We start from the raw sequence: 21149 nt of genomic DNA on the forward strand, positions 1-21149 counted from the left end.
GAAGTCAGCCTGATTATGGATGAGCGCTGTTTGTCGTCATTCGAGGAGGACTCGCTGATCGTATCACCGGATCGATGGCGCGCGATTAAGCTTAGCGGGCGCGCGTACGGCTTCGACGAGACTGGTGTCGTAGCTGCGATGTCGGGCTGCACGACGGACACGCAGGTTCTCAACGTGAGCTGCTTCGGCTCCAACGTCGCTTTTGTGCTCGATGACATGCTGGACGATGCAATCGATACCCTGTGCTCTTCATTGGCTATCTCTCGGGTGGAGAGATGAAGACCGTATCAAGGACAATTCAGGAAGAACCATTTGCACGTTGGTGCTTGGTGGTGGAGATCAGGTATACAATAGGAACTTCGTACGAAGCGGCTAAGGGTGCATTGCGATCGATGAAGCTCGTTATCGCGTTTTGTGAGGACCTGCCGAGCTTTATAAGAAGAAAAATATCAGGGAAAGTCACACTTTTGTTCAACAAGTATTACGTGTCAGATTGACAACCAACCGTTGCATGCTCCGCTAGCAACGATCACTCACGGGGTCCTCGGGCGCCCGCATCATCGTACACGAGGGCTCCTTGCGAAAGCCTCTAAAGCTCCACACCTTCCTGCTTCCGCTTCTCGGCGAGCAGCATAGTCCGTCTCTCCTTCAATGCGCCAAGTTCACTTCTGATGTCGTTCCTTCGGGCATTAATCTTGCGTAGAGCGTCGCCCTCCGGTTTTTGCGCCAAACTCTTAGACACGGAAGCTTGCTCTTCCTTCAGTTTCTTAATCTTCGCGTCCACTTCACTCAATGCCGTCTCCATCTGAAGTGATAAATACACACAGTGCGTTAGAATGCCTTCAAGAGGGCGCAATACCATCACCACTCACCTTCTGCTTGGACTTGAACTTCAGGTCAGCCTTCTTCTCTACCACTTGGTTAAATAGTGCCTTGCTCTCCTCCTCGACAACGAGACGGTGCTGGCGCACTGCTTCCAGTTTGGCATGCAGTTGTCGCACCCTGTCCATTTCGTTCTTCAGATCCCTTGCAACAGGATCCTGCGAGTCAACGTTCGCTTGAGCCTTGTGTTGCTCCAGTCGCTTTTTCGCATCCTCCACCGCCGCGGCAAGCTGCTTGTTGTCGCGTTTGTAACGCATACGTGCAGTCGCGAGAGCTTTTGCCTTCTCTTCAAGGGCCTGATTTTGCGCTGCTGTCTCTGCATTAAGTGCTCGTTGTTCTTCATTCTGCATACCACAACAACAGCAAATATGAAGTAAGAAAACTGTGCGCGTTTCACATAAAAAGAGTACATGATGCGTACCGCCAGCATATCTTTTTCAGTCTGTCACAGAACAAAACACACACATAAGAGCATTGATAAGCAACGCTCCAAAGCCCATTTAGCCAAGCATTTAAGCCTGGAACGTACCGCCTCCTTGCGCAGTTCTTCTACTGTACCACGATGCTTCGAGACGCTGGCCTGGAGTGTTTCGTTCTCAGCTTGAATCTTTCTGTACTGTGTCACGAGGGCATCGAATTTCTTCTGTTGCAAGGTAAGCTCCCTTGTCTGCTTGTCGTGCTGCGCACGGAGGTCCTTCTCCAGATTTTTCGATCGAAGCGTGGCTTCTTTAATTTGTTCCTCGAGGTTGGCCGTCTTTTCTCGCATCAGTTCGTCTGTAGGTGCATTGGTCACGTCATGCGCATTCACTAGCCACATAACGTCCGTCAGACTAATACTTTGGTAGTCCTTGGTGTTGTCTTTCTTTCCACGATGGGCAAAGCCAACATTCACACGGAATCCTGTCTGGGTCTTCTGAGCAGTGCGCATGAATGGGTCGTCGTTGTCATCGAGCACAAAATCGTTTCCTTGTCCATTTGATGAATCAGCCCAGTTGTTCGAGGTCGCCGATGAAGATAATGACTTGTTTCCTCCTACCGAGTCCGTAGGAGACTGCGGGGTGTTTTCATCCACAAGTTGGCGATATCGGATCCATCGACGACGACGCACTGCATCGGTGGGGTGACGAGACGCGTGACTGAGATCATCACCGAGCAAACGCACAATCTCCACGAAATCTGCTGCATACGTCCAACCATCACGATCCACGGCTGTGTAGTTCTGATCGATCTCCCAGTCAGTCACCCACTCGTAGCCAGCAGGAAGGTCGCCCTCAGGCTTCTCATCCTGCCCTGCACCGGGTGCCGCGTGGCGGTCACTGAAACGTTTCGGGTCCATGGGCTGTAGCTTGCCTTCCAGCCGCTCGTTCTCAAAGATCTCCACAATCACTTGGCCGTCTCGATCAACGTCCTGCGACCCCGACCCTCTCGACTGCGTGCCTGCCTTGCCTGCCGGGGCGCCCGTGGTGGCCTGCAGCGACGTCTGCAGACTCCTGTTGGCCTGGTTGACGAGCGCCACCATGCGTGAGACGCCGAAGAAGCCTCCGCCCGCCGCTTTCGCATTGTTGGGGGTGTCCAGACCTGCACAATCACCACGAACACAGCCATAGAATAAGTCAGAATGCGGACCACGTGGAGAGAGAGCCCCCTGTTGACGGGCGATAGACCGAGGCTTCTGTCTGTCTTCACATGCAAGCCCCTACGCTTGGTGTCCGCCTCCGTGGGGCGGTCCCACTGGGTTTGGCCCGAGGCGATGTGCAGATAGTAGTCCCTCCCGGAATTCCGGCTGCTAACCAGTCGCCATCCCGGGGGCACATCTTCTGAACTAGACGAGGAGGAGGAAATACCTGCTGCAGCTCCGGCGGCGCCGGCGGAGTTGGAGCTGGCCGCGTGGTTGGCGGCGGCTGTAGCTGCCGCGCTCTCCACGCTGCTGTTGCCCGGGAGGAGGCTGCCGCCGCCGCTGATGCTGCTCATGGCGGACGCGGCGGCGCCGAAGATGCTGGCGCTGGCGCTGGTCCCGCCATTGTTGTTGTTGCCCCCGGAGGCGCCCAGGCGCAGGCGCGAGATCATCCTGCCGGTCGGGACGGGGGACGAGGGGGGGAGGACGCTCGGGGCACGGAGAAGGGGTGCGCGGCGCCGAGACGGAGAGGCGAGCGAGCAAGCGAGCACTTCCTCCTTCCTCGCTTGGCCTTCCTGCGATGGATGCCTACGTCTGGGGATTTGTATACTGCAAGAGTGATGGTCTCAATTTCTCCCTACCCTAGCCCTATGATAGATGTAGCACGAAGGTGAACCCAGTGCACGGCATGGCTACATCGTCTTCAACTGCGGTTTTACCGGTGTTGCAGTGCCCTGGTGGTAGCGGTGACATCAATGTATTCATACTGTATAAGGAATGACAGCAACAAGTTTCCCACCTTAAGCGGCTGTCTAGTGGACGCGATGACGACAAGCGCAATGTGATCACTTGTGCGTCTGGTTGTTGTTGTTGTTGTTGTTGTTGTTGTTGTTGAGTGACGACCCTATTTCTCTTGCGTTGGCGCGTGCACTCTCCAAGTCCTCCGACTCGCCCGGTAACATCGAGTACTGGGATTTCTTCAGCTGCAGTGTACGCATGGACCTCGGCGCCATCGACGATAGTGATCCGCCGTTGCTGGAGGCGGTCGACGACGAGTCCGTGTCATCGTCATCGTCGTCCTCATCGTTTTCTTGCTGCTTGAGTTTGGCCATTCGCTTCTTCTCACTGCGCTCGGTGATCCTGCTGGCTGGCTCGTGCTTCTCGGAACAGGAGCCCGAAGAGCGGCGCAACTTGACGGCGTCTTCGGTTGGTGGACTCGCGCCGACGTGCGCCAGCGGGTGGTGATAAATGTACATGGAAATGACGAGCACCGTGAGGCCGCAGCCGAACTCGAGCGACGGCGAGAAGGAGAAGAAGAGCATCGAAAAGAGCATCGTCAGCATCATGGCCATGGAGTGCGAGTAGACGCACGCGATGTTGTCTAGGTACTTCAATATGAAGCCCATGCCGATTCCACCGATGCTGTTTACCGCCACCACCGCCAGAGTCCAGCCGTTGTAGCCGTGGAAGAACCCCTTCGAGGAGATCGTTTCGCCCTCGACCAGCAGGACCCCGGCGGCATTGAAAATGATGCCGAACACGTACATCTGGATGTTCTGCCACAGGAACGGGCAGCTCGACTTTCGCTTGAACGTCCACTCAGTGAACACGCTGGCACAAGACGATATGGTCACCGCCACCAGCACCAGCAGCACGCCGACAATCAGGTCCTGCGCGCTCTTCTCCGCGGCAGCTTCTTCCTCCGACATCTCCGTCCCGCTGCTACTGCTGCCGCTGCCCTTGCTGGTCATCGACTCCTCCATCTGCCGCAAGTGGTTCGACTGACTCGTGAACACGCCCACCACCAGCAGCACGATGGCGATCTTGCGCAGCTCCGAGAGCGGGTGCTTGAGCACGAAGCGGAAGAGCACGGCGGTGATGACGATCTTGAGGTTCCAGAGCACGGAGAGCGTCGCTGCGTCCATGTAGCGCAGGATGATGTAGTTCAGGTTGTTGTCGATGGTGTAGAGGAAGGAGGGCACCGCGTAGTAGAAGGCCTCGACCGGCACGAACCGCGCGGGCGCCGGCGTGCCGCTCACGGCGATCGCAGTCAGCATCACCGCCAGCTTGAGCACTTCGATGAGCAGCGTGACGGTCGTGCTGCTGTACGGGATCTTGCCGTCCTGCTTGGACGCGCTGATGCACAGGTTGCCCGAGCACATGAGCGTGGCCACCACCAGCATGCCCGCGAGCATTCGCACCACCTTCATCTCGCCCGAGAGTCTGTAGCAGAGGAGCTGTGCAGGAGGCAGGCAAAAGGCAAGTCTCTACGTGGTGACGTCAGTTTTAATCCACGGTTTTACGCGCCGTTTTACTACGGCGTTTCATAAAACGCGGCGTAAAAAGCCGCAGACAACTTCAAGATCTGGGAGGCGATGGAGGTCTACGGGGCGTACGGCGACGGCGTGGCGCGCATCCGCGAGGCGGTGCTGGAGAACCAGGTGCGCATCTGCTCGGATATAACGGAGGTATTGCATGTATGCGTTTGTGCTGGGCCCTGATGTGTTTTGTGCGCTTTTAGCTGCAAATGCGGCAGGTGGAGCAGTCGCTGCTGGGCTTCCAGAGGGGGCTCCTGGGCGTGGAGAGGGAGATGCTGCCGGTCTACAAGCTCACGGAGCAGCTGCGAGGCACGCAGAAGAACATCGACCTCAGCGTGCAGCAGCTGCGGCAGATCAACGAGAACTTCGTGGCGGCGCACGAGGTGCAGGCCTTCTGGCGAATACCTTGACATGTTGTAGCTGATCGCTGTGCTGTTGCTGTACAGCTTGCCCCCGTGCTGATGAACGGCTCCAAGTTCGACCAGGACGAGTACGTGAGGGCTCTGCAGAAGCTGCTGGTTGCTATCACCTTCCTCGAGGGCCATCGCTCGTACGAAGGCTCGGTGAAGGCGCTGGACCAAGCCAAAGAGCTGCTCGTGCAAGTGCGACGCAAGTGCATGGCAGACTTCGTCAGCGTCGTGAGTGTGCTGTCCAGAGGAGAGCGAGGCGACGACGAGGGGTTGAAATGGGTCGAGCCCAGCAAGCACGACGTTTCCAGAGCTGCACAGCTTCTGGACTGTCTCGTGATATCTGGTGTCGACCTGAAGGAGCTGCTCCGAGAGTATGGCAAGCAGCGTTTTGATGTGATAAGGATGTTCCTAGGCGAGGACCCCTCCGGAAGCTCCTTGGGGTTTGACTTGACCACTCCGGTCACGGCACTGGTAAGGTGTCTGAAGGACATTGAAGTGACGATTGAGGCGGAGAAAGTTTTGGCTGGGCTCATTTTCTCCAATGAAGAGCTGGCCAATGGAGCGTTCCGGTATTCTGCGCACCAGGTGTTGGAGTCGTGGAAGAAGGACATCGACTTATCCCTGCGTTCACCAAAGCAGCTCGACGCTGTTAAGCTATTACTTATCCATGATTTGTTACTAGCGCGGGTGGACGCGCTTGAGGCAGCAGTCCTGCCGCCGTTACTACTGCGTGACCGCGAAGGAAGAGGACTAGAGGATCCGTGGGTGCTGTCTAAGGCTATGAGTGGGATTATAACGGACCTCGCAGCGACTGCCAAGCAAAGGCTCTTCACTTTTCACCCTGGCTTGGTCGAGGCCTCGGGAGATCGAACAGTTACCAGAGACGGCAACGTGCACCCGATTTCCAGTCACGTACGTACGAATGTTTGTGCGCGGGCGACGTTGACATTGTGAGCTCAAACGTTGAATATTTGCGCCCCAGACCCTCAATTTTCTTCGAAAGGTGTGTGACCAGGCGAAACCACTGAAGGTTTTGCTAGATAAAGACTCGAACGTGTCTCCTGTTTCATTCGTTGACACAGTCATCATGCAGCTAATCGAAGCGCTAACAGCAAAGGCGGACCAGCTGAAAGGAAAGGAATGTCTGAAGCAGCTCTTCCTCGTGAACAACTTCGGTTACGTGACCAATTCGCTGCCTCATTGCATGCAACCCGACGACGCTGACCTGGAAAAACACATTCACAGCACCATCAAGCCACGTGTGGAAGCAATGCGAAATGATGCCCTCGGGGCCTTTATCCAGTTCAGCTACATATCTTTCAAGGAGAATCTAAACGCGCCTACAGAGACGCTGCAGTACGCGAAAGGTGGCAACGTGCTGACCCTGGAGAGCGGAAGACTCCTGAAAGAGAAGTTTTCGGTAAGAAACCATGACTCGAAAATCACAATGAACTGCTTGCTGAGTGTAGTTGTGTCTGTCACGTTCTGCAGAAGTTCAACGATCAATTGGAAGAGTTACACAAGACGCAGAGAGCATACGTGGTCGCTGAGGTCCCCATCCGCCAGCACCTCGTCCGAACGGCGGTCGACACCATCATTCCAGCATACAAGGCTTTTTACGAAAAGTACGTCGTTGTCCTTGAAGTTTTGGTATGCTTGCCTTGGGTTCATTCTCTGTGTATTTTGTCATTATAAAACAGATACTCGGTCATCCAGTTCTCGAGGAAACACGCTTCCAAGTATCTAAAGTACACCCCTCAAGCGGCCCAAGGTCTTCTGAAGGAGTTGTTTTCGGGTGAGGCTTCTCCGGGCGACAAGCACAGCGAAGTCAGCTCGTCATAACCACCATCACCGAAGTGGGAGTCGATGAATCGAGTTGGTGGATGCTTCCGTGACTATTAAATAGCTTTCGTCGGCGCTACAAGCCAGGTATACGACACAAACGTGAGCGATCGAACCCAAACAATGGTACCTACCGTCCTTGCGGCGCACCTTAGACAGACTCCGGTGATTTCTGTCCCTGGGATCTCCATAGTTTGCTTCAAAATACCGTCTGAACCAATAGTGGAGACTTTCCCGTTGCTAGTACTGCCTCCTACACACACCAACGCGTCAGCTCACTTGTTGTTTTGTGTACAACACTCTCACGCGCGATCCCCCTACCTGAAAAATCGTAGTGACCGACATACAGAGTGCCATCCGCAGCACAAGCCACACCGGACGGACCCATCCCGCCAGAGAACTGGTAAAAGACGCTTGCGTGGTAGGCGTTGCTGGGTCGCTGCTGCAGGATCAACACTCGGTTCTGCATGGTCTCCGCCACGAACAGCGCGCCAGTATCCGGCGAGACGGCGATGCCCCACGGGTGCGCCAGGCACTCCATCACGAGAGGACGCAGCACTTGGCCGCCGCTGGGGCTGGACGCGATGCAGAAGACGCTGCCCCGCGGCTTCTCGAGCGTCGTTTCGCCCAGCGACCCGCTGTCTGTGAAGAAGAGAGTGTCGTCCTGGGCGAACGCGATGCCGTTCGGGCCTCGGAACGCCCGGTCCTCGTACGCCTTGACCATCACGCCAGGCTGCGCGGCGTCGTCCACCCGGAGGATGGCTGCATGGGCGCAGTCAGCCACGTGCAGACGTCCGCGGTGGTCGAACTGGGCTCCGAACGGCTCGCCGCCAGAGAAGACGACGGCCGTGTGCGCGTCCGGCGGCTGGAGCTGGAATACCTCGCCTGTCTCGGCCGACACGTAGTAGATGGCGTCGCTGCCGGCCTCGTCCCGGGCCACGAACGGGCTGCAGACCTTGCCGCCGCGGCACGGGATGACGTCCATCGTTTCGACTGCGACCGTTGAAGATCGGCTATACGGCGCTTTGATATGGGGCCGGATTGGGAGTTCTGATTGGCGGAAATCATGACCGCGCATTTTGACTGGCATCAAGCCATTTCGCTCAGACGACGCAGCCATGAGCGGCAACAAGAACCCGACCAACAAGAAGCTGGAGGAGCTCGTGGAGCGCGCCGGCGTGAGCAAGCTCGTGCTGGAGGACCCGGACCAGGTGGTGTGCGACGATGAGTGGACGGAGGAGCGAGAGCGCCTGGCGCGGGAGCACCTGAGCCAGGACAGGTCCTCGATCCCCGAGTTCTGGCAGAGTGCGTGCAGACTGTGTGCGTGCGCCTTGTGCTATTATAGAGACGCTGACGGTGCTGCGTTTGTATGGGTTGGCGACACACATACACAGAGAAGTACGAGAAGGAGGCAGCCAAGAGTTGGGACAAGTTCTACAAGCGCAACTCCACCAACTTCTACAAGGACAGGTACTACAGCACATCAGATGGAGCTGGGAAGGCTGTCTGTGCGTGCAATGCGCTAATGGGGCTATGTGGACTGTTGCGTTACTCTGCTGCAGACACTACCTGCATCTGGTGTTCAAGGACCTCGGCGTCGTACCCGAGAACGGCGAGACGCGGACTCTCCTGGAGGTCGGCAGTGGAGTCGGCAACGCTGCGCTACCTCTGCTTGAGGTCAATCCGGCGCTTAACATTGTGGCCATCGACTTTGCCGACTCGGCTATTGATCTGCTCAAGGTACGGGCTGCCGGTGTCTTTGCAGCACTATCTCCATTCTAAATCACCTTTGTGGGATGTGACTATGCAGAAACAACCGCTTTACGACGAAGCTCGCGTCGCAGCCTCCGTGTGTGACATCACGAACGACGCACTGCCCGATGCCGCATTCGCCAACGGTGGCGTGGATTTCGCGCTCTTCCTCTTTTGCCTGTCAGCTCTGCACCCGGACAGGATGAAGGACGCGGTGAAGAAGGTGGTGGCGGCCATCAAACCCGGCGGCAAGCTCTTCTTCCGTGACTACGGCCGTTACGACCAGGCGCAGCTTCGTTTCCGCCCTGGCTGCAAGCTGCAGGAGAATTTCTATGTGCGTCAGGACAACACGCGCGCCTACTACTTCACGACCGAGGAGGTGGAGGAAATCTTCACTGAGGCCGGCCTCGTCCCGGTCGAGAACGAGTACATCCGACGCCAGTACGCCAACAGACAGCAGAACGTGGTGCGCTTTCGAGTTTGGGTCCACGCCATCTTTGAGAAGCCTCTTACTACCCCGCAAGCGTAAGCGAAAAAGTGATATGGTAGCAGTACTGTATTGCACGACGCACTCCTACCGAACAAAATACATGTTCTAGACGCAGTTTCCGCGACGGATTGATTGAATCACGTGGCGTTTCAGGCCGCTAGTTGGTGTAGCAAGTCCACGAAGACGCGAGTGTCAATCTCGGTTACGAAAGTCACATTGGCTTTCTCGGGCGGGGAATCGTTGTCCCAGATGCAGGCACCGCGCTTCTCGTCAGGGGCCAAGTGGATGCGGCCCTTCAATGCAGGCGCAGTCTTGATGTACTCCGGGTGCAGGAGGATGACGATGGCGTAGGCGTCGCACGGTAGGAACCCTTCGTGCTTGCAGAACGACCGCGTGAACTTCCAGATCTTCTTGATGTACTCGCCATGAGCGTTCACCTCCTCGAGTGGGTCACGCCGGCAGTTTTTTATTTTCATAATTTCTTACCGTAATTTACCTCCGAGAACGGTGCTAGAACGATCTTTGTGGATAGTCGTCCGTTTCACCTACACGACCTCTCAACCACCTTAGAGCTCGAGGAGGCGTCCGTTAGCCAGCGACCAGACGCGCGACCCTGTAGTCGTGCAGGATCGCACATGCGAGGGTAAGATGAAGCTCCCAATAATTACTGGCACATTACGACGTCATTTTCAGAATTAATATTTTTCTCAAAAAAATTAAGAGGCTATGTATATAGATACCCACACATAGAACATGACGATCGAACTATCTTTCGGAAAATACAAAGGTCAATCCATTGAGGATGTATTCAAGATTGATCCTGGATACTGTCGTCGGATTCACAACCAACCCAGTCTCAACATTAGCGAGGAAATGAAAATCTTTCTTCACTCAAGATTCCTAAATAACGATAACTCCTATATGATGACGTGGGGTAAGTATCGAGGCAAATCTTTACAGCAGATCAGTAAATTGGATCCAGGCTATCTCGATTGGCTAAGAAAAAGTCAATTCGTGATTGACAAGTGTCCAAAGCTACTCAAGGAACTGAACTAAAAAATATCTCTTTTTTTTACTTACGCTGTAGTGAAGTCTAGAACCTCTCCGGTTAGTCTATCGAACGTTAGTCCTGTTCGCTAATTACGAGGATCAGCCTATTCACACCTTGGCATCCGGCGTTCGTACCTTGGATCTGAATAGCCTGAGGTACATCGCGCTCAGTCAGGCGACTGACATCGGCAATAAGCATGCGGTTTGTGAGCGACCACGTCTGATAGTCAAGTAGACCATTTACGAACTCAGGGGTTAGATCTCCGTTAATCGCTGAAATCTTAGCAATTTCGTTGGTAAAGTGGTGGAAATCATAGTCATGACTGATATCGAACACCTGAGTCGAGCCAATACGAACGTTAAAGTTGCGAATCGACGACCCGGGCTGAAGCGTGTATGGAGAGCTATCGAAGGGGCTCTGGAACCGCTGAACAGTAGCAGAAGCAAAGTTGTTTGTCTGTTCCGCGAATGGTAAAAGCACAACATATTTCGCGTTTTTAACACTTGCCGATAGCTGTAGATCGAAAGAAGCATTTAGTTGAGTCGAGGACTTACCAATACCAGCACGCTGGTAAAACCACTGTGCGTAGCAATCATTGTAGCGAACCTTCTTAACCGGCTTAGAGATAATAGCTTGAGGGTTCTCAAGATGAACGAAAGGGACATACAAACGAGCAGTAGTAAAAGGCATGTATGTACCATCGATGGTAGGTTCAAGAGCATTTACAACCGCTCCCCAAGCAACACTAAAGCCAGCAGATGCGGCAAGCACACCATTCATCGGATTACCGGTAGCAGAAGCGGCAATCATGACCGGACAACTATTACCAGACGATAGAGTAGTAGAGGTTAGCGACATACCCTTTGAAGCATCTACCGCGACTACAGACGTTCCCTGATTCACACGGAAACGCAGGCGAATTTGAGGGTTAGCCATCAAGTCAAGCTCACGGAAGATAGGATGCAGATCGGTGAGCTTAATCTTAAGCATGTAGTTCCACGTTCCCATGATTGCGTTAGCAGCAGTACCACCAGCTACGAAAGCTCCACGCGAGGTCTGGTTAGAAATGGTAGTCGATGCAGCAGCACCACCTACCGACGGCCACGAGCTGGAGAAGTCAGCGCCAGCCGTAGGAGGATTTGATAGAAGGCACTTAACGAAACCATCATTAGGAATAGTTGCACCACCAGGAGGAGCCGAGACAGCAAAGGAAGACGAGAATGCCATGGTGTTTGAATATCCATCACCACTGGTAGATGCGGATCCAGAACTGTATGATACCGACTGAGCAGCGTCAGGGTACAAGAACGATTCAGCTCCGTGCTTTTCAACGTACCGAGGGCTGTAGCCAGTATGAGCACGAACGTTGTTCCAAAAGAGCTTGTAGTCAGCCATAGAGACGATAGTCTTTCCGTGTAGTTCCAGACTCAGACTATCAATAACGTCCCAATTTCCGTATTTCAGAGTAGCACATAGACGATTGGCAGCGGCAGCTTGAGCAGTGCCACCATTCTTCATTGAGACCTTGTAGGGAAGCATAATGTAGGCATCACGAAGGCTTGCGAAGCCCTCGGAACCGTTAAGCTGAGCCGTAGCATCGATAGTGATGACACCATTCTGGTACGAACCCTGATTTAGGTCAATAACGTGCGGTACACGCTTGCTCGAAGATACCTTGATCTCCGGGTCGCTCTTAAGCGAGCTGTGGTACAAGTACTGATCGGATAGTTGAGTTTCGCTCATCGTTGAATCTATATGGATCCTAATATAGTTTGATAAAATTAAATATTATGTCGCACCTCATCAAGCCAATCACCTCAGATCATGATCTCATCGAACTCGCTGAGAAAATGAACGTTCAACTCGATGATATATTCGAATCAAATGAGATAAAGTCCCTTCTCCCCAAGAAAGGGTCATTTCTGATTCTACTTCGCCTACCTCAAGATTAGGACACTGGACGGCGGTTCATAATGGTGAATACTTTGATAGTGTGGCAGAGGGGGCTCTGACGCGGTATGGGATCCAACGATACAATACCAAGCAATACCAGGGGACGTACGATGATTACTGTGGAATATGGAGCTTACTTTGGCTATATTGCAAGCAAAAAAAAAAGAATGGATCTGCTAGATCGATTTAAAGACTTAAATATTGTTGTTCTCTAGCCAAGCCTGATGTTTAGTGGTTCGACAGTGCTTAAGCCTATTCACATGGGTATATCTACCCCCACATTCACATTGATGTTTGGTATTTAATCTTGCGGTGATAGATGCTTTGTTCGCTTCATAGTGCTGCTTTTTGTATAGTTTTTTTTATTTGAAATGGGTTCACTTTATTTACGCAAGCCAGTTTTGAAATCCACAGTGATTCGTATGCTTCTAGGTGCTTACGTTCAACAACATCATAAGTTTTGATAGGAATGAGTTTGAACTTATTGATTCCATGCTCTTGAAAGTAAGGGTAGATCTCACATTTACCACGCTTATCGTTGACCCATTCATGATAGTGCTGCTTATGTTTTTGCCATCTCTTAAGCGGCTCATTTAACGTCGAGCCGACGTATTGAACGTCGCTTTCCAAATGGATAACACGATAGATATGGCCGATCATGATACAAATGTACTATTATTATATATCTATTATAATATTTATCAGAATAGTATGCGTTATTTAATCCAACGTATATAGCAATCATGTATCGTGAATTAACAATCTCCAGTGATATTCCTGAGCGGAAGCTTACCAAAGCTTTCAAGACTGGTAAGCTCAGCCTCACCTCAAGCGAACTAAAGGGTAGTGGTTCAGTCATCCATCTCCACCCTGCTTCGTTTGAAAAGGCGCTCAAGGCTCGTAAAGCTGGACGTGGTGTCAGACTTGACATTACGAAGCATGAGATCAAAAAGGGGTACAAGAAGGCTCAAGGTGGAAGTATATTCAGTAAAGTTTGGGATACAATAAAAAAAGGATACAAAATCGCTAAGGATTCGGGACTACTATCCAGAGCCGTTGATGCGGCGGTTCCTGCTTTAGCTACTTATGCTGGTCAGCCGACGGCTGCTGTTCCAGCCAGAGCTGCAATCAAGTCCCTAACCGGCATTGGTATTTATGATTCCGATAGCGACAAGGAAGGAGGTCGCGTATCAATGGCTGACGTAAAGAAGGCTGCAAAGAATGCTCTTGCATACAGGAAGCGCAAGGGGGTCATCACCGACGCGGTCGATGCTGGAGAGATGTTCCTACTATCAAAAGCTACCAAGCCGGAACATGAGGATCTAATCAGATCTGTGCGAAAGGAGGTTCGTCGCCGTTATGGTGTAGGCGTAGCAAAGAAACGTCCAGCGAAGGGTTCGCCAGAGATGAAGGCTTAGATGGCTGCGCTTAGGGCACGCCATAAGTCTGGCGGTTCATTTACGTTATAGACGTCATAAAAATTAGCTTGGATGGCTTAGGTTTTGGACGAATCAGAAGCATGATGGATACCGACGTATCTCTGAAAATCACTTTTTTTATCATTTTGGTTATAGATACTGAGTGTAATACTAGCTCGAGCGCCATTGTGACAGTTCATCCACGCATACTGGCTCGGTTTGTATGAAATGACCTTTCCAATAGCGACATCACCTCTATCAAAAGCGCTGACAATATCACCAGAAGCCACGTATTCGTTTTTGATCAGATCGCAACGAACGATGTAAGAACTGGTCGGGTGAATCTGAGGAACGATGTTCGATAGCTGAGCCCTTCCAACAGTAGCTGATGTGGAGGGGTATGTACCCGCTGTGAGACCAACTACTTTACCGAATTCAGCATTATCGATGATCAGTTGAGGAACGCGAGTAGTAGTCGGCAATCCAGTACCACCAGAGGAGTATAAACCGGAGGTAGGTCTGGTCCATGTTCCACCGGTAGTTGGTAGAGTTGTAGGCGTAGGAGAGAAATCAAGCTGACAAGCGTAATAGACACTGTTAGCACTCATTTTGATATAGAATACGTTATTCCCCGACGGATCGATTAGATACGCCCCAGCATTGACAAGAGCAGTCTGAATGCTTCGGTTGATATCGTCATACGAATAAATACCATCAGGGAGGGATACACTGATTGTGGATGAAGTTGCAGCGGTAGGTACTTCGATTTTGAACGTTGTGTTCTGGAATTGCATTGAATCAATGTTATACTCGCTGTTATACATCGAAATCGATTGAATGACACATACTACATCGCGGAAGTCAGCCGCCGATCCGGGAAAGGAGTATTTCCAGGTTGAATTGGTTCCATCTTGTACCAGATTGGTGCTGTCGAGTTTGATAAAGCTGGACATATTGATTATATGTTTGTAGGCATATTTTTGTTTGATAAATTGGAATTAGTCCTCGATACGAATCGGTCTATCGAAGTTATACCTGATCTGACCCTTGACCGAATCAATGAAGAGCATTTGACCCTTTCGCTCCGTGGCTTTGTTGTGATAATAGACGATTGAACGCTCATCTCAGCCAGCGGAATTCTACCTCAACGGATCCACCCCAATCTTCGAGGGCACGAGACGAGGAGAGTTTGCGCCGATCGGGCTCGGGCATACTTTAATCAAGTGACAATCAATTCGTCAATGGATTCCTGTTTGAAGGAAATTGCGAGTGATGTACCATAGGCAAGGCTCTTCAAAGACCAAGTTGTGGCTAGAGCGATTCACGAGAAGAGCCCGATATCGTTGCGGAAAGTCTCTCAGCCGGCAGTCGGCATCTGCGGCACACACTCGTGTCAACAGTTCATGGCTAACGTTTGTGAACGAGCCCAAATAAGTGCCGTTGAGAACGAGCACGGTGGAGTCTATTATCTCAAAGCTTTGACGCTCTGCCGAACCCAGACTGGTTTGCGGGCTTTGGCCCGCGGTGTTCGCAGTTCGGTCTTTTTTTTACTGTATTCCAAAACCTGCACAGTCGAAACTTTATTTACTACTAGTAGTACTATGTAGTAGCGCTATGCTTGCCGCAGAAGAGCGTTGCATGAAGACGTTCTTGAATTTTAGCGCTTGCTCTTATTTTTGTACTGTGAGATATCATGCGTCAATTTGCTGGATGGCTTACGCTGCTCGATCTGCCGTGGCGGATCTACGTGAACTCACACTATTGGGCTGCTACCGCGGGAGTCCCCGTATGCGGCGCTGCAGCAGTGCGCGGCGACGGGCGTAGTCAGCCGTCATAACCGCAAATTTCATTTCATTGCATGAACTCACACTAGCGTTACTGCTATTCATGGTACATACTGCACAGCTTCAAGCTGCCAGACTGAGCTTCGGTTCATGTTGAATGTATAATGTGTTTATTTTCTAGGGTTATTCGGGCTATATGTATAATTTTGACGCCTGCAACTTGATTTTGTAGAATTGCTATACTGATTTCAATGCCGTTTAGGTCTCCTCACTTCAAAGTCGACTCTCAACAAACAGTCTGCACCACGACCATTAATCAATAGCGATAATTTTGTTTACTCAGCGACGGTTTATAGTTGTTGCTGCTGTGGCGTCCGACATGTACACAAATTACATTGATTGACTGATCACCCCTCTTTATTATTGCTGCTGCCTGGTTAGCTTGTCGCCGAAAGCATGCTTTGAGCTGTAATGAATCGGAGTTTGCGCTGCTATGCTGTAATACAATTGCTGTACAACTGTCATTGCTGTTGTTTCAAATAGCTCTTTAACCGATAATGCAACATAAAACCTTATGTTGCATTATCTCAAACATCCGCAGGGGCGCAAACGACAGTTCTTACGAACTGCGGACATCCGAGACGTAGCCCAGGCACTACATGTAGCTGCCACGTTCAACCCCACGCAAGCCCTCGACGCCGCTGCCACAGCCTTCTACGCCAACCTCCCGATGGAAGCCATGCGCTGCGATGTGGATGCGACCAAGCTCGCACGGGTGTTTGACTCGCGCCACGGCCTCAAGTTGTCGAAGTGGGGCACTCCCTAAGATCAGCCCCCACTACGCTTTTTGACAAAACTTTAGTCCGACACAAATTACATATTAAGTGCACCCATGTATCAGTTTGCGTTGCGCGCGTACTCGTGTGAACCCGAGGAGCGCCCCCACTTTTCGCGCCCACGGCGATGCCGCCACAACACAAACACTATCACTTTCGAAAAAGAGCCCCCGCCCCAAGACACGCAACGCACCATGGCCCCAGCCAAGAAATCATCCTCGAAGACGACTCCGCGCTCTACACGCGCGCCACGCAAGCGCGCATCACGGACGGAGCGCGTGCGCGCATCCAGAGCGCCGCCCAACACCGCGCCCAAGGAGCCCGTCGTGTACAACTCGCCGTACGCGTACGCGGTGGCGGATCCGGCGGTGTCCCCGTTCACGTTCGACAACATAATGGCGGCGACCACGAGCGAGGACACCGCCGTGAGCTTCCTAATGCGTCACGGCCTCCTCGCCTCCTCTAAGACATGCGAGTACTCATGAACCTGTGCGTCTACAAACGCGGCACGGAGGACGAGGACCGCCGCTGGCGATGCCGCCGTAGCGGCCACCCGGACAAGGAGCTCAGCCTGAAGAAAGGCTCCTTCTTCGACGGCACCAAGCTAGCGTACCGCACTGTGCTGCGCCTGATGTTCTTCTGGGCGTCGGACATCCCCGTCGGAACCGCGGAGCAGTTCCTGGGCATCTCCGACGTCACGGCGATCGACTGGTACGGCTTCTGCCGCGACATCTGCTCCGCCGAGATGCTGCAGTGCAGCATGATGGTATGTACACCTAATATTCGACTACAATATGTGGCATATGTGCTAACTATGTTTATACAGATCGGGCGTGGGCCACACCGTCGAGATCGACGAGACGAGCCTAAAGAAGAAGTCCAAGTTCGGGCGCGGCAAGCAGCACGAGGACTATTGGCTCTTCGACGGTGTCGATCGGGCCACGGGGCGGTGGTTCGGCATCGTCACCGGCCCCGACCGCAAAAAGAAGACGCTGTCTCCTCTCATCGGCAAGCATATCATGGCCGGGTCGACCATCATCTCCGACCAGTTCTCCTCGTATGTTTCTGTCAACGGGAAGCATACGTTGGAGAACAACAAGTGGCTAAAGGGCAAGAACTACACCCACAAGTGGGTCAACCACGGCAAGTTCTTCGTGGACCCCAAGACGGGGGCCCATACGAACCGCATTGAAGGGACGTGGGAAGTGCGCGTGAAGCGCTACATCAAGGCTATGCGCGGCGTCCCCAAGGAGCGCCTGGACCAGTACCTGGACATGTACCTGTGGAAGTCCTGGTACTTCAACGGCACTGTCCCGAAGTGCCAGTACCTTGACGGCCTCGTGCAGGGCATCCGCAAACACTACCCAGTTTAGGTCAAAATTGTAATTCACAAAAGTAAATTTGTGTCGGACTAAAGTTTTGTCAAAAAGCGTAGTGGGGGCTGATCTTAGGGAGTGCCCGAAGTGGCTCACAAGATATTGAGGTCGCACGAGCACCATGTTGCAGTAATCGGTGGCGTGAGGCCGTTGGGGCGTGCATGTTGCAGGAGAGAGAAGACAAAGGACGTGAGGAGCCGCTAGGCAGTCGCAAATAGTGGTCGAAGGACCGAAGCAAGTCGAAGCATTGTAAAGGACCACGTGAGGGCCGAAGCCTCACCAGTGGTGCTTGAATACACTAAGTGAGCTCTAACAGGACTGGTATAGCTGGGGGTTGCTACTCGGGTGGGGAGTCTGACCTGAAGACGAAGCCAGGCACACTCGACGCGACATGAAGACGAAGCCAGGCGTGTCCCGTAGCCCACTCCCGTGGTGAAGAGCCCGGAGATCAGTCCAGTGTCCTTGTGTCAACAGGAGGACGCTTATTGATTCTTGAAGGTGATCGCGACAGCTCATTCAGCAGCTCTTCGAGTTGCAATCTGGTTGTTGTTAGTCCTGCTAAAATCGCCCTATTTTGGTCGTTTGCTGACGAGGAAGCGGCAGTGCGCAAAGCCACCAACGTGACTCGTCAAGAAGGCGCAGCGCAAGAGCAAGCGTGAAGCAATTACATGGGATATGAAGCCAGGCGTCGGGAAGAAGAGCTGAGATATATCTCGGCGGAGTAGGTAGGAAATCACTGGAAGACGAATCATATGCCTTGCACCCTGTCTATTGATTCATCAAATCGGCCTAGGTTGTGGCAAGTTATCCCTCCCGGGGTAATCTTCCCCGCTCTAGCTTGCCCAGCTGGATATCCCAATCCTTCTCGTCCCAGGGATAGCGTGACGGGACCACGAAGTCGCGCGGCACGTCGCGATGTCCGTGCAGCTCCTCGATCGTGGCCAGCATCGGTTCCACGCGCTTTTCCCACTTCCTTGTAACTGAGCCCCTCGAGTCAAATTCGATTGCTTCTAACAAGTCCATCGATCGGGCAATCTGGTCGAAGTACTTGCCGCACCTGCGAATATTCCTTACCACAATACCCAGCTTGAAACCGTGCCATTTTTCAGGCCAGGATGTCTCCGCCGGTACATTGAAAGCCATCGGCACTCGGCAATGACCGTGTAGTCGATAAAAAGTCTCCAAAGCGGGCAAGATTCGCTCCCTCCACTCAGATTCAAGGACGTTCCACACAAAATCCAACTCCTCTAAACGAGCCTTACTATGAGTGAATTGGGTGAAGTAAGAGCCGTGGCGGATCTTGTTTACAATAACTCCAAGGTCCAGGTCCCACGACAGTCTTGGCCAGTCCTCATGCGATGGTACCACGTACTTTCTCGGCACTAGGCAATGCCCATTCAATCGACGAAAAGTCTCCAACGCTGGCATGATACGCTCGCTCCACTCGAATTCGTAAGTATCCCACACAAATCCCAGCTCGTCCAGTCGAGCCTTATCACGCGCAACCTGGGCGGAATAACCGCCTAGGCTACGAATTCTGTTGACTGTTGTTCCGAGGTTGAGACCCCACGACAGTCTCGGCCAGTCCTCATGCGATGGTACCACGTACGCCTGTGGCACTTGACAATGCCCATTCAGTCTGTGACAAGTCTCCAAAGATGGCATGATTCGCTCGCGCCACTTTGACTCACGATCATTCCGAATAACCCCCAACTCCATGTCTGGACTTGTCTTATGCGCCGGCACCACCTTCTCCCGACTCTTGCGACCGGATAGCGCCAAGCCAAAGTCAAAATTCAGTCGTTTCATCTCCTCCTGGTCCGCTTTCACCTGCTCGATGAAGTGCCCCCGTCGGCGAATATTGTCCACCTTAATGCCCAAATATTGGTCCCACAAGTGCTCAGGCCAGTCGGGACTCCCTCCCGGAATGCGAAAGTATTTTGGCACGCCCGTGTGCTCCTTCAACTCGTAAAACCTGCGGAGTGGCGGCAGGACGAAGCGGTCCCACTTGTATTGCACAATATCCCAGGCGAAGTCCATCTCGTCCAGCTCTTCCCTCTGCTTCGGGTCGATTTTGCGTCCTCCGTCCCTGTACTGCTCCCGCAGCCTCTCGGCGTGTTTCCCCCCCACGCTGATTTGGGCCAGGCCTCGTCCCCATGAGGGACGACGAATGCAATTGGCACCATCAGGTGCTTCTTGAGCTTGAGAAACGCGAGGAGCGAAGGCTTTACCGCCTCCTGCCACGCCACTGGACTGTTCACAGCCAGAGTCGTCCATGGCAGCCTGTCACGACCTTCCGCGTCCGAGGAGGAGAAGAAGCGAAGCAACTCGCAGGGGCGATGGAAGGGGTCGATGCTCCCAGCTAAGCGAGGAGATATAGGGGTTACGCCGACGGCAGCAACGCGGACGACCCCCGCGCGCAGCAGGCGACTCCGCGCGGATGACGCCAGCCGCAGCATTTGGTTGAGTGATTCGCAAAGTGCTAAATCCGATTTTTGTCCAATCATAACTTGAGCTACAACAGTACCCTAGATTTGAAGTTTACGAGGAGGAGAAGCTGACTAAAGCCATTGTGACAAGTAATGCTGAGGAGGTGACACAAGTAATGCCGAGGAGGTGACGATACAGGAACACAATCCACTCACAAACCAAGAGCGGGTTGACTCGATCTTGAACGAGGCGCTGGTGACGGGTCAAAAGGTGTTTTTCCTGTGTGAAGGTTCGCCACCAGATTTGATACGTCAGGATTGGCGTGGGGTCGTGTTCACCAGTCCGAAAGTCGATCTACTTACCCCCTACATGTATTTTGTCTGATCCACTACCAGTGAAGGCTCCTGATCTCCGCTCCCTATCAGTTGCTCCGCAGGTTCCTGAGCTCCGAAACTTTGGCATTTCACCGCAGCCAGCGCCTGTGCATCTTCGTCGACTGGAACGCTCCTCACTCTCTCGTACAACGCCGGTCTGTCTGAAGTTCTCCGTCAGACGTTCTCCGTCCAGTTGCCGCCATGCCCTCACTAGTACCAGGGTTGCCGAATATTGTATTTTTATCTATTGCGACTAGAGCAGACCAATAGATAATCATATTGGTAGAGAAAATCAGGTAAATAAATTATTATTTGCCCTTTCTCTGGTGACTAATTACAAGTGCACTTGACTTTTGTATGAGAGAATCGAACCGAGAAATAGATTATTGATACGGGTCTTGAAAATCAGGTCAATAAATATATTGGAAATATGTATTGCAATTATTTCAGCATCAATCTATTTTTCGGCATCCCTGTGGGGTAGTGAGTCACTACCCCACAGCGAGGGCATGGCGGCAACTGGATGGAGAATGTCTTGGCTTCGGCCCCATGGTCCTAGCAGACCCTAGCAACTACAAAAATGATTGTAGAAGCAGCCAGAAAAGCAAATGTGTGCGT

General features: G+C 52.6%; 11 protein-coding genes across 11 annotated transcripts; 5 read left to right on the plus strand and 6 right to left on the minus strand.

Annotated features, from left to right (window-relative positions):
• Nucleotides 1–156: 156 nt before the first annotated feature.
• On the minus strand, nucleotides 157–4370 carry PHYSODRAFT_289040 (hypothetical protein). Its single transcript, XM_009539547.1, has one exon. It carries the CDS (start codon nucleotides 2399–2401, stop codon nucleotides 1328–1330), a length of 1074 nt encoding a protein of 357 aa, XP_009537842.1. The 5' UTR covers nucleotides 2402–4370; the 3' UTR covers nucleotides 157–1327.
• Nucleotides 4371–4872: 502 nt separating this feature from the next.
• PHYSODRAFT_529730 (hypothetical protein) lies at nucleotides 4873–7067 on the plus strand (the record flags this gene model as incomplete). The annotated part of the gene is made up of 7 exons (XM_009539548.1): nucleotides 4873–4938; nucleotides 5019–5198; nucleotides 5262–5459; nucleotides 5583–6137; nucleotides 6208–6645; nucleotides 6717–6850; nucleotides 6926–7067. The coding sequence occupies 7 exons, from the start codon at nucleotides 4873–4875 to the stop codon at nucleotides 7065–7067; spliced, it is 1713 nt and encodes a 570-aa protein (XP_009537843.1).
• Nucleotides 7068–7073: 6 nt separating this feature from the next.
• On the minus strand, nucleotides 7074–8052 carry PHYSODRAFT_319648 (hypothetical protein; the record flags this gene model as incomplete). Its single annotated transcript, XM_009539549.1, has 3 exons — nucleotides 7074–7143; nucleotides 7218–7320; nucleotides 7389–8052. The coding sequence occupies 3 exons, from the start codon at nucleotides 8050–8052 to the stop codon at nucleotides 7074–7076; spliced, it is 837 nt and encodes a 278-aa protein (XP_009537844.1).
• A 133-nt stretch (nucleotides 8053–8185) lies between these two features.
• On the plus strand, nucleotides 8186–9440 carry PHYSODRAFT_565901 (hypothetical protein; the record flags this gene model as incomplete). Its single annotated transcript, XM_009539550.1, has 4 exons — nucleotides 8186–8372; nucleotides 8462–8537; nucleotides 8630–8807; nucleotides 8878–9440. The coding sequence occupies 4 exons, from the start codon at nucleotides 8186–8188 to the stop codon at nucleotides 9346–9348; spliced, it is 912 nt and encodes a 303-aa protein (XP_009537845.1). The 3' UTR covers nucleotides 9349–9440.
• An 18-nt stretch (nucleotides 9441–9458) lies between these two features.
• PHYSODRAFT_529640 (hypothetical protein) lies at nucleotides 9459–9785 on the minus strand (the record flags this gene model as incomplete). The annotated part of the gene is made up of 1 exon (XM_009539551.1): nucleotides 9459–9785. The coding sequence occupies one exon, from the start codon at nucleotides 9783–9785 to the stop codon at nucleotides 9459–9461; it is 327 nt and encodes a 108-aa protein (XP_009537846.1).
• A 277-nt stretch (nucleotides 9786–10062) lies between these two features.
• Nucleotides 10063–10365, plus strand: PHYSODRAFT_529854 (hypothetical protein; the record flags this gene model as incomplete). The annotated part of the gene is made up of 1 exon (XM_009539552.1): nucleotides 10063–10365. One exon carries the CDS (start codon nucleotides 10063–10065, stop codon nucleotides 10363–10365), a length of 303 nt encoding a protein of 100 aa, XP_009537847.1.
• A 67-nt stretch (nucleotides 10366–10432) lies between these two features.
• PHYSODRAFT_530503 (hypothetical protein) lies at nucleotides 10433–12103 on the minus strand (the record flags this gene model as incomplete). The annotated part of the gene is made up of 2 exons (XM_009539553.1): nucleotides 10433–10969; nucleotides 11015–12103. The coding sequence occupies 2 exons, from the start codon at nucleotides 12101–12103 to the stop codon at nucleotides 10433–10435; spliced, it is 1626 nt and encodes a 541-aa protein (XP_009537848.1).
• A 543-nt stretch (nucleotides 12104–12646) lies between these two features.
• On the minus strand, nucleotides 12647–12973 carry PHYSODRAFT_530204 (hypothetical protein; the record flags this gene model as incomplete). The annotated part of the gene is made up of 1 exon (XM_009539554.1): nucleotides 12647–12973. One exon carries the CDS (start codon nucleotides 12971–12973, stop codon nucleotides 12647–12649), a length of 327 nt encoding a protein of 108 aa, XP_009537849.1.
• Nucleotides 12974–13056: 83 nt separating this feature from the next.
• PHYSODRAFT_531003 (hypothetical protein) lies at nucleotides 13057–13731 on the plus strand (the record flags this gene model as incomplete). Its single annotated transcript, XM_009539555.1, has 1 exon — nucleotides 13057–13731. The coding sequence occupies one exon, from the start codon at nucleotides 13057–13059 to the stop codon at nucleotides 13729–13731; it is 675 nt and encodes a 224-aa protein (XP_009537850.1).
• Nucleotides 13732–16545: 2814 nt separating this feature from the next.
• PHYSODRAFT_341243 (hypothetical protein) lies at nucleotides 16546–17724 on the plus strand (the record flags this gene model as incomplete). Its single annotated transcript, XM_009539556.1, has 3 exons — nucleotides 16546–16826; nucleotides 16898–17117; nucleotides 17203–17724. The coding sequence occupies 3 exons, from the start codon at nucleotides 16546–16548 to the stop codon at nucleotides 17722–17724; spliced, it is 1023 nt and encodes a 340-aa protein (XP_009537851.1).
• A 782-nt stretch (nucleotides 17725–18506) lies between these two features.
• On the minus strand, nucleotides 18507–19767 carry PHYSODRAFT_307092 (hypothetical protein; the record flags this gene model as incomplete). Its single annotated transcript, XM_009539557.1, has 2 exons — nucleotides 18507–18516; nucleotides 18785–19767. 2 exons carry the CDS (start codon nucleotides 19765–19767, stop codon nucleotides 18507–18509), a joined length of 993 nt encoding a protein of 330 aa, XP_009537852.1.
• Nucleotides 19768–21149: the final 1382 nt, after the last annotated feature.

This window comes from Phytophthora sojae (assembly GCF_000149755.1).
Source record: "Phytophthora sojae unplaced genomic scaffold PHYSOscaffold_13, whole genome shotgun sequence".
NCBI classification, from domain to species: domain Eukaryota; phylum Oomycota; class Peronosporomycetes; order Peronosporales; family Peronosporaceae; genus Phytophthora; species Phytophthora sojae.

What these genes read in the sequence shown, in the direction of transcription:
- PHYSODRAFT_289040 (XM_009539547.1), bottom strand. Translation starts at nt 2,401, where the DNA reads ATGGTGGCGCTCGTCAACCAGGCCAACAGGAGTCTGCAGACGTCGCTG.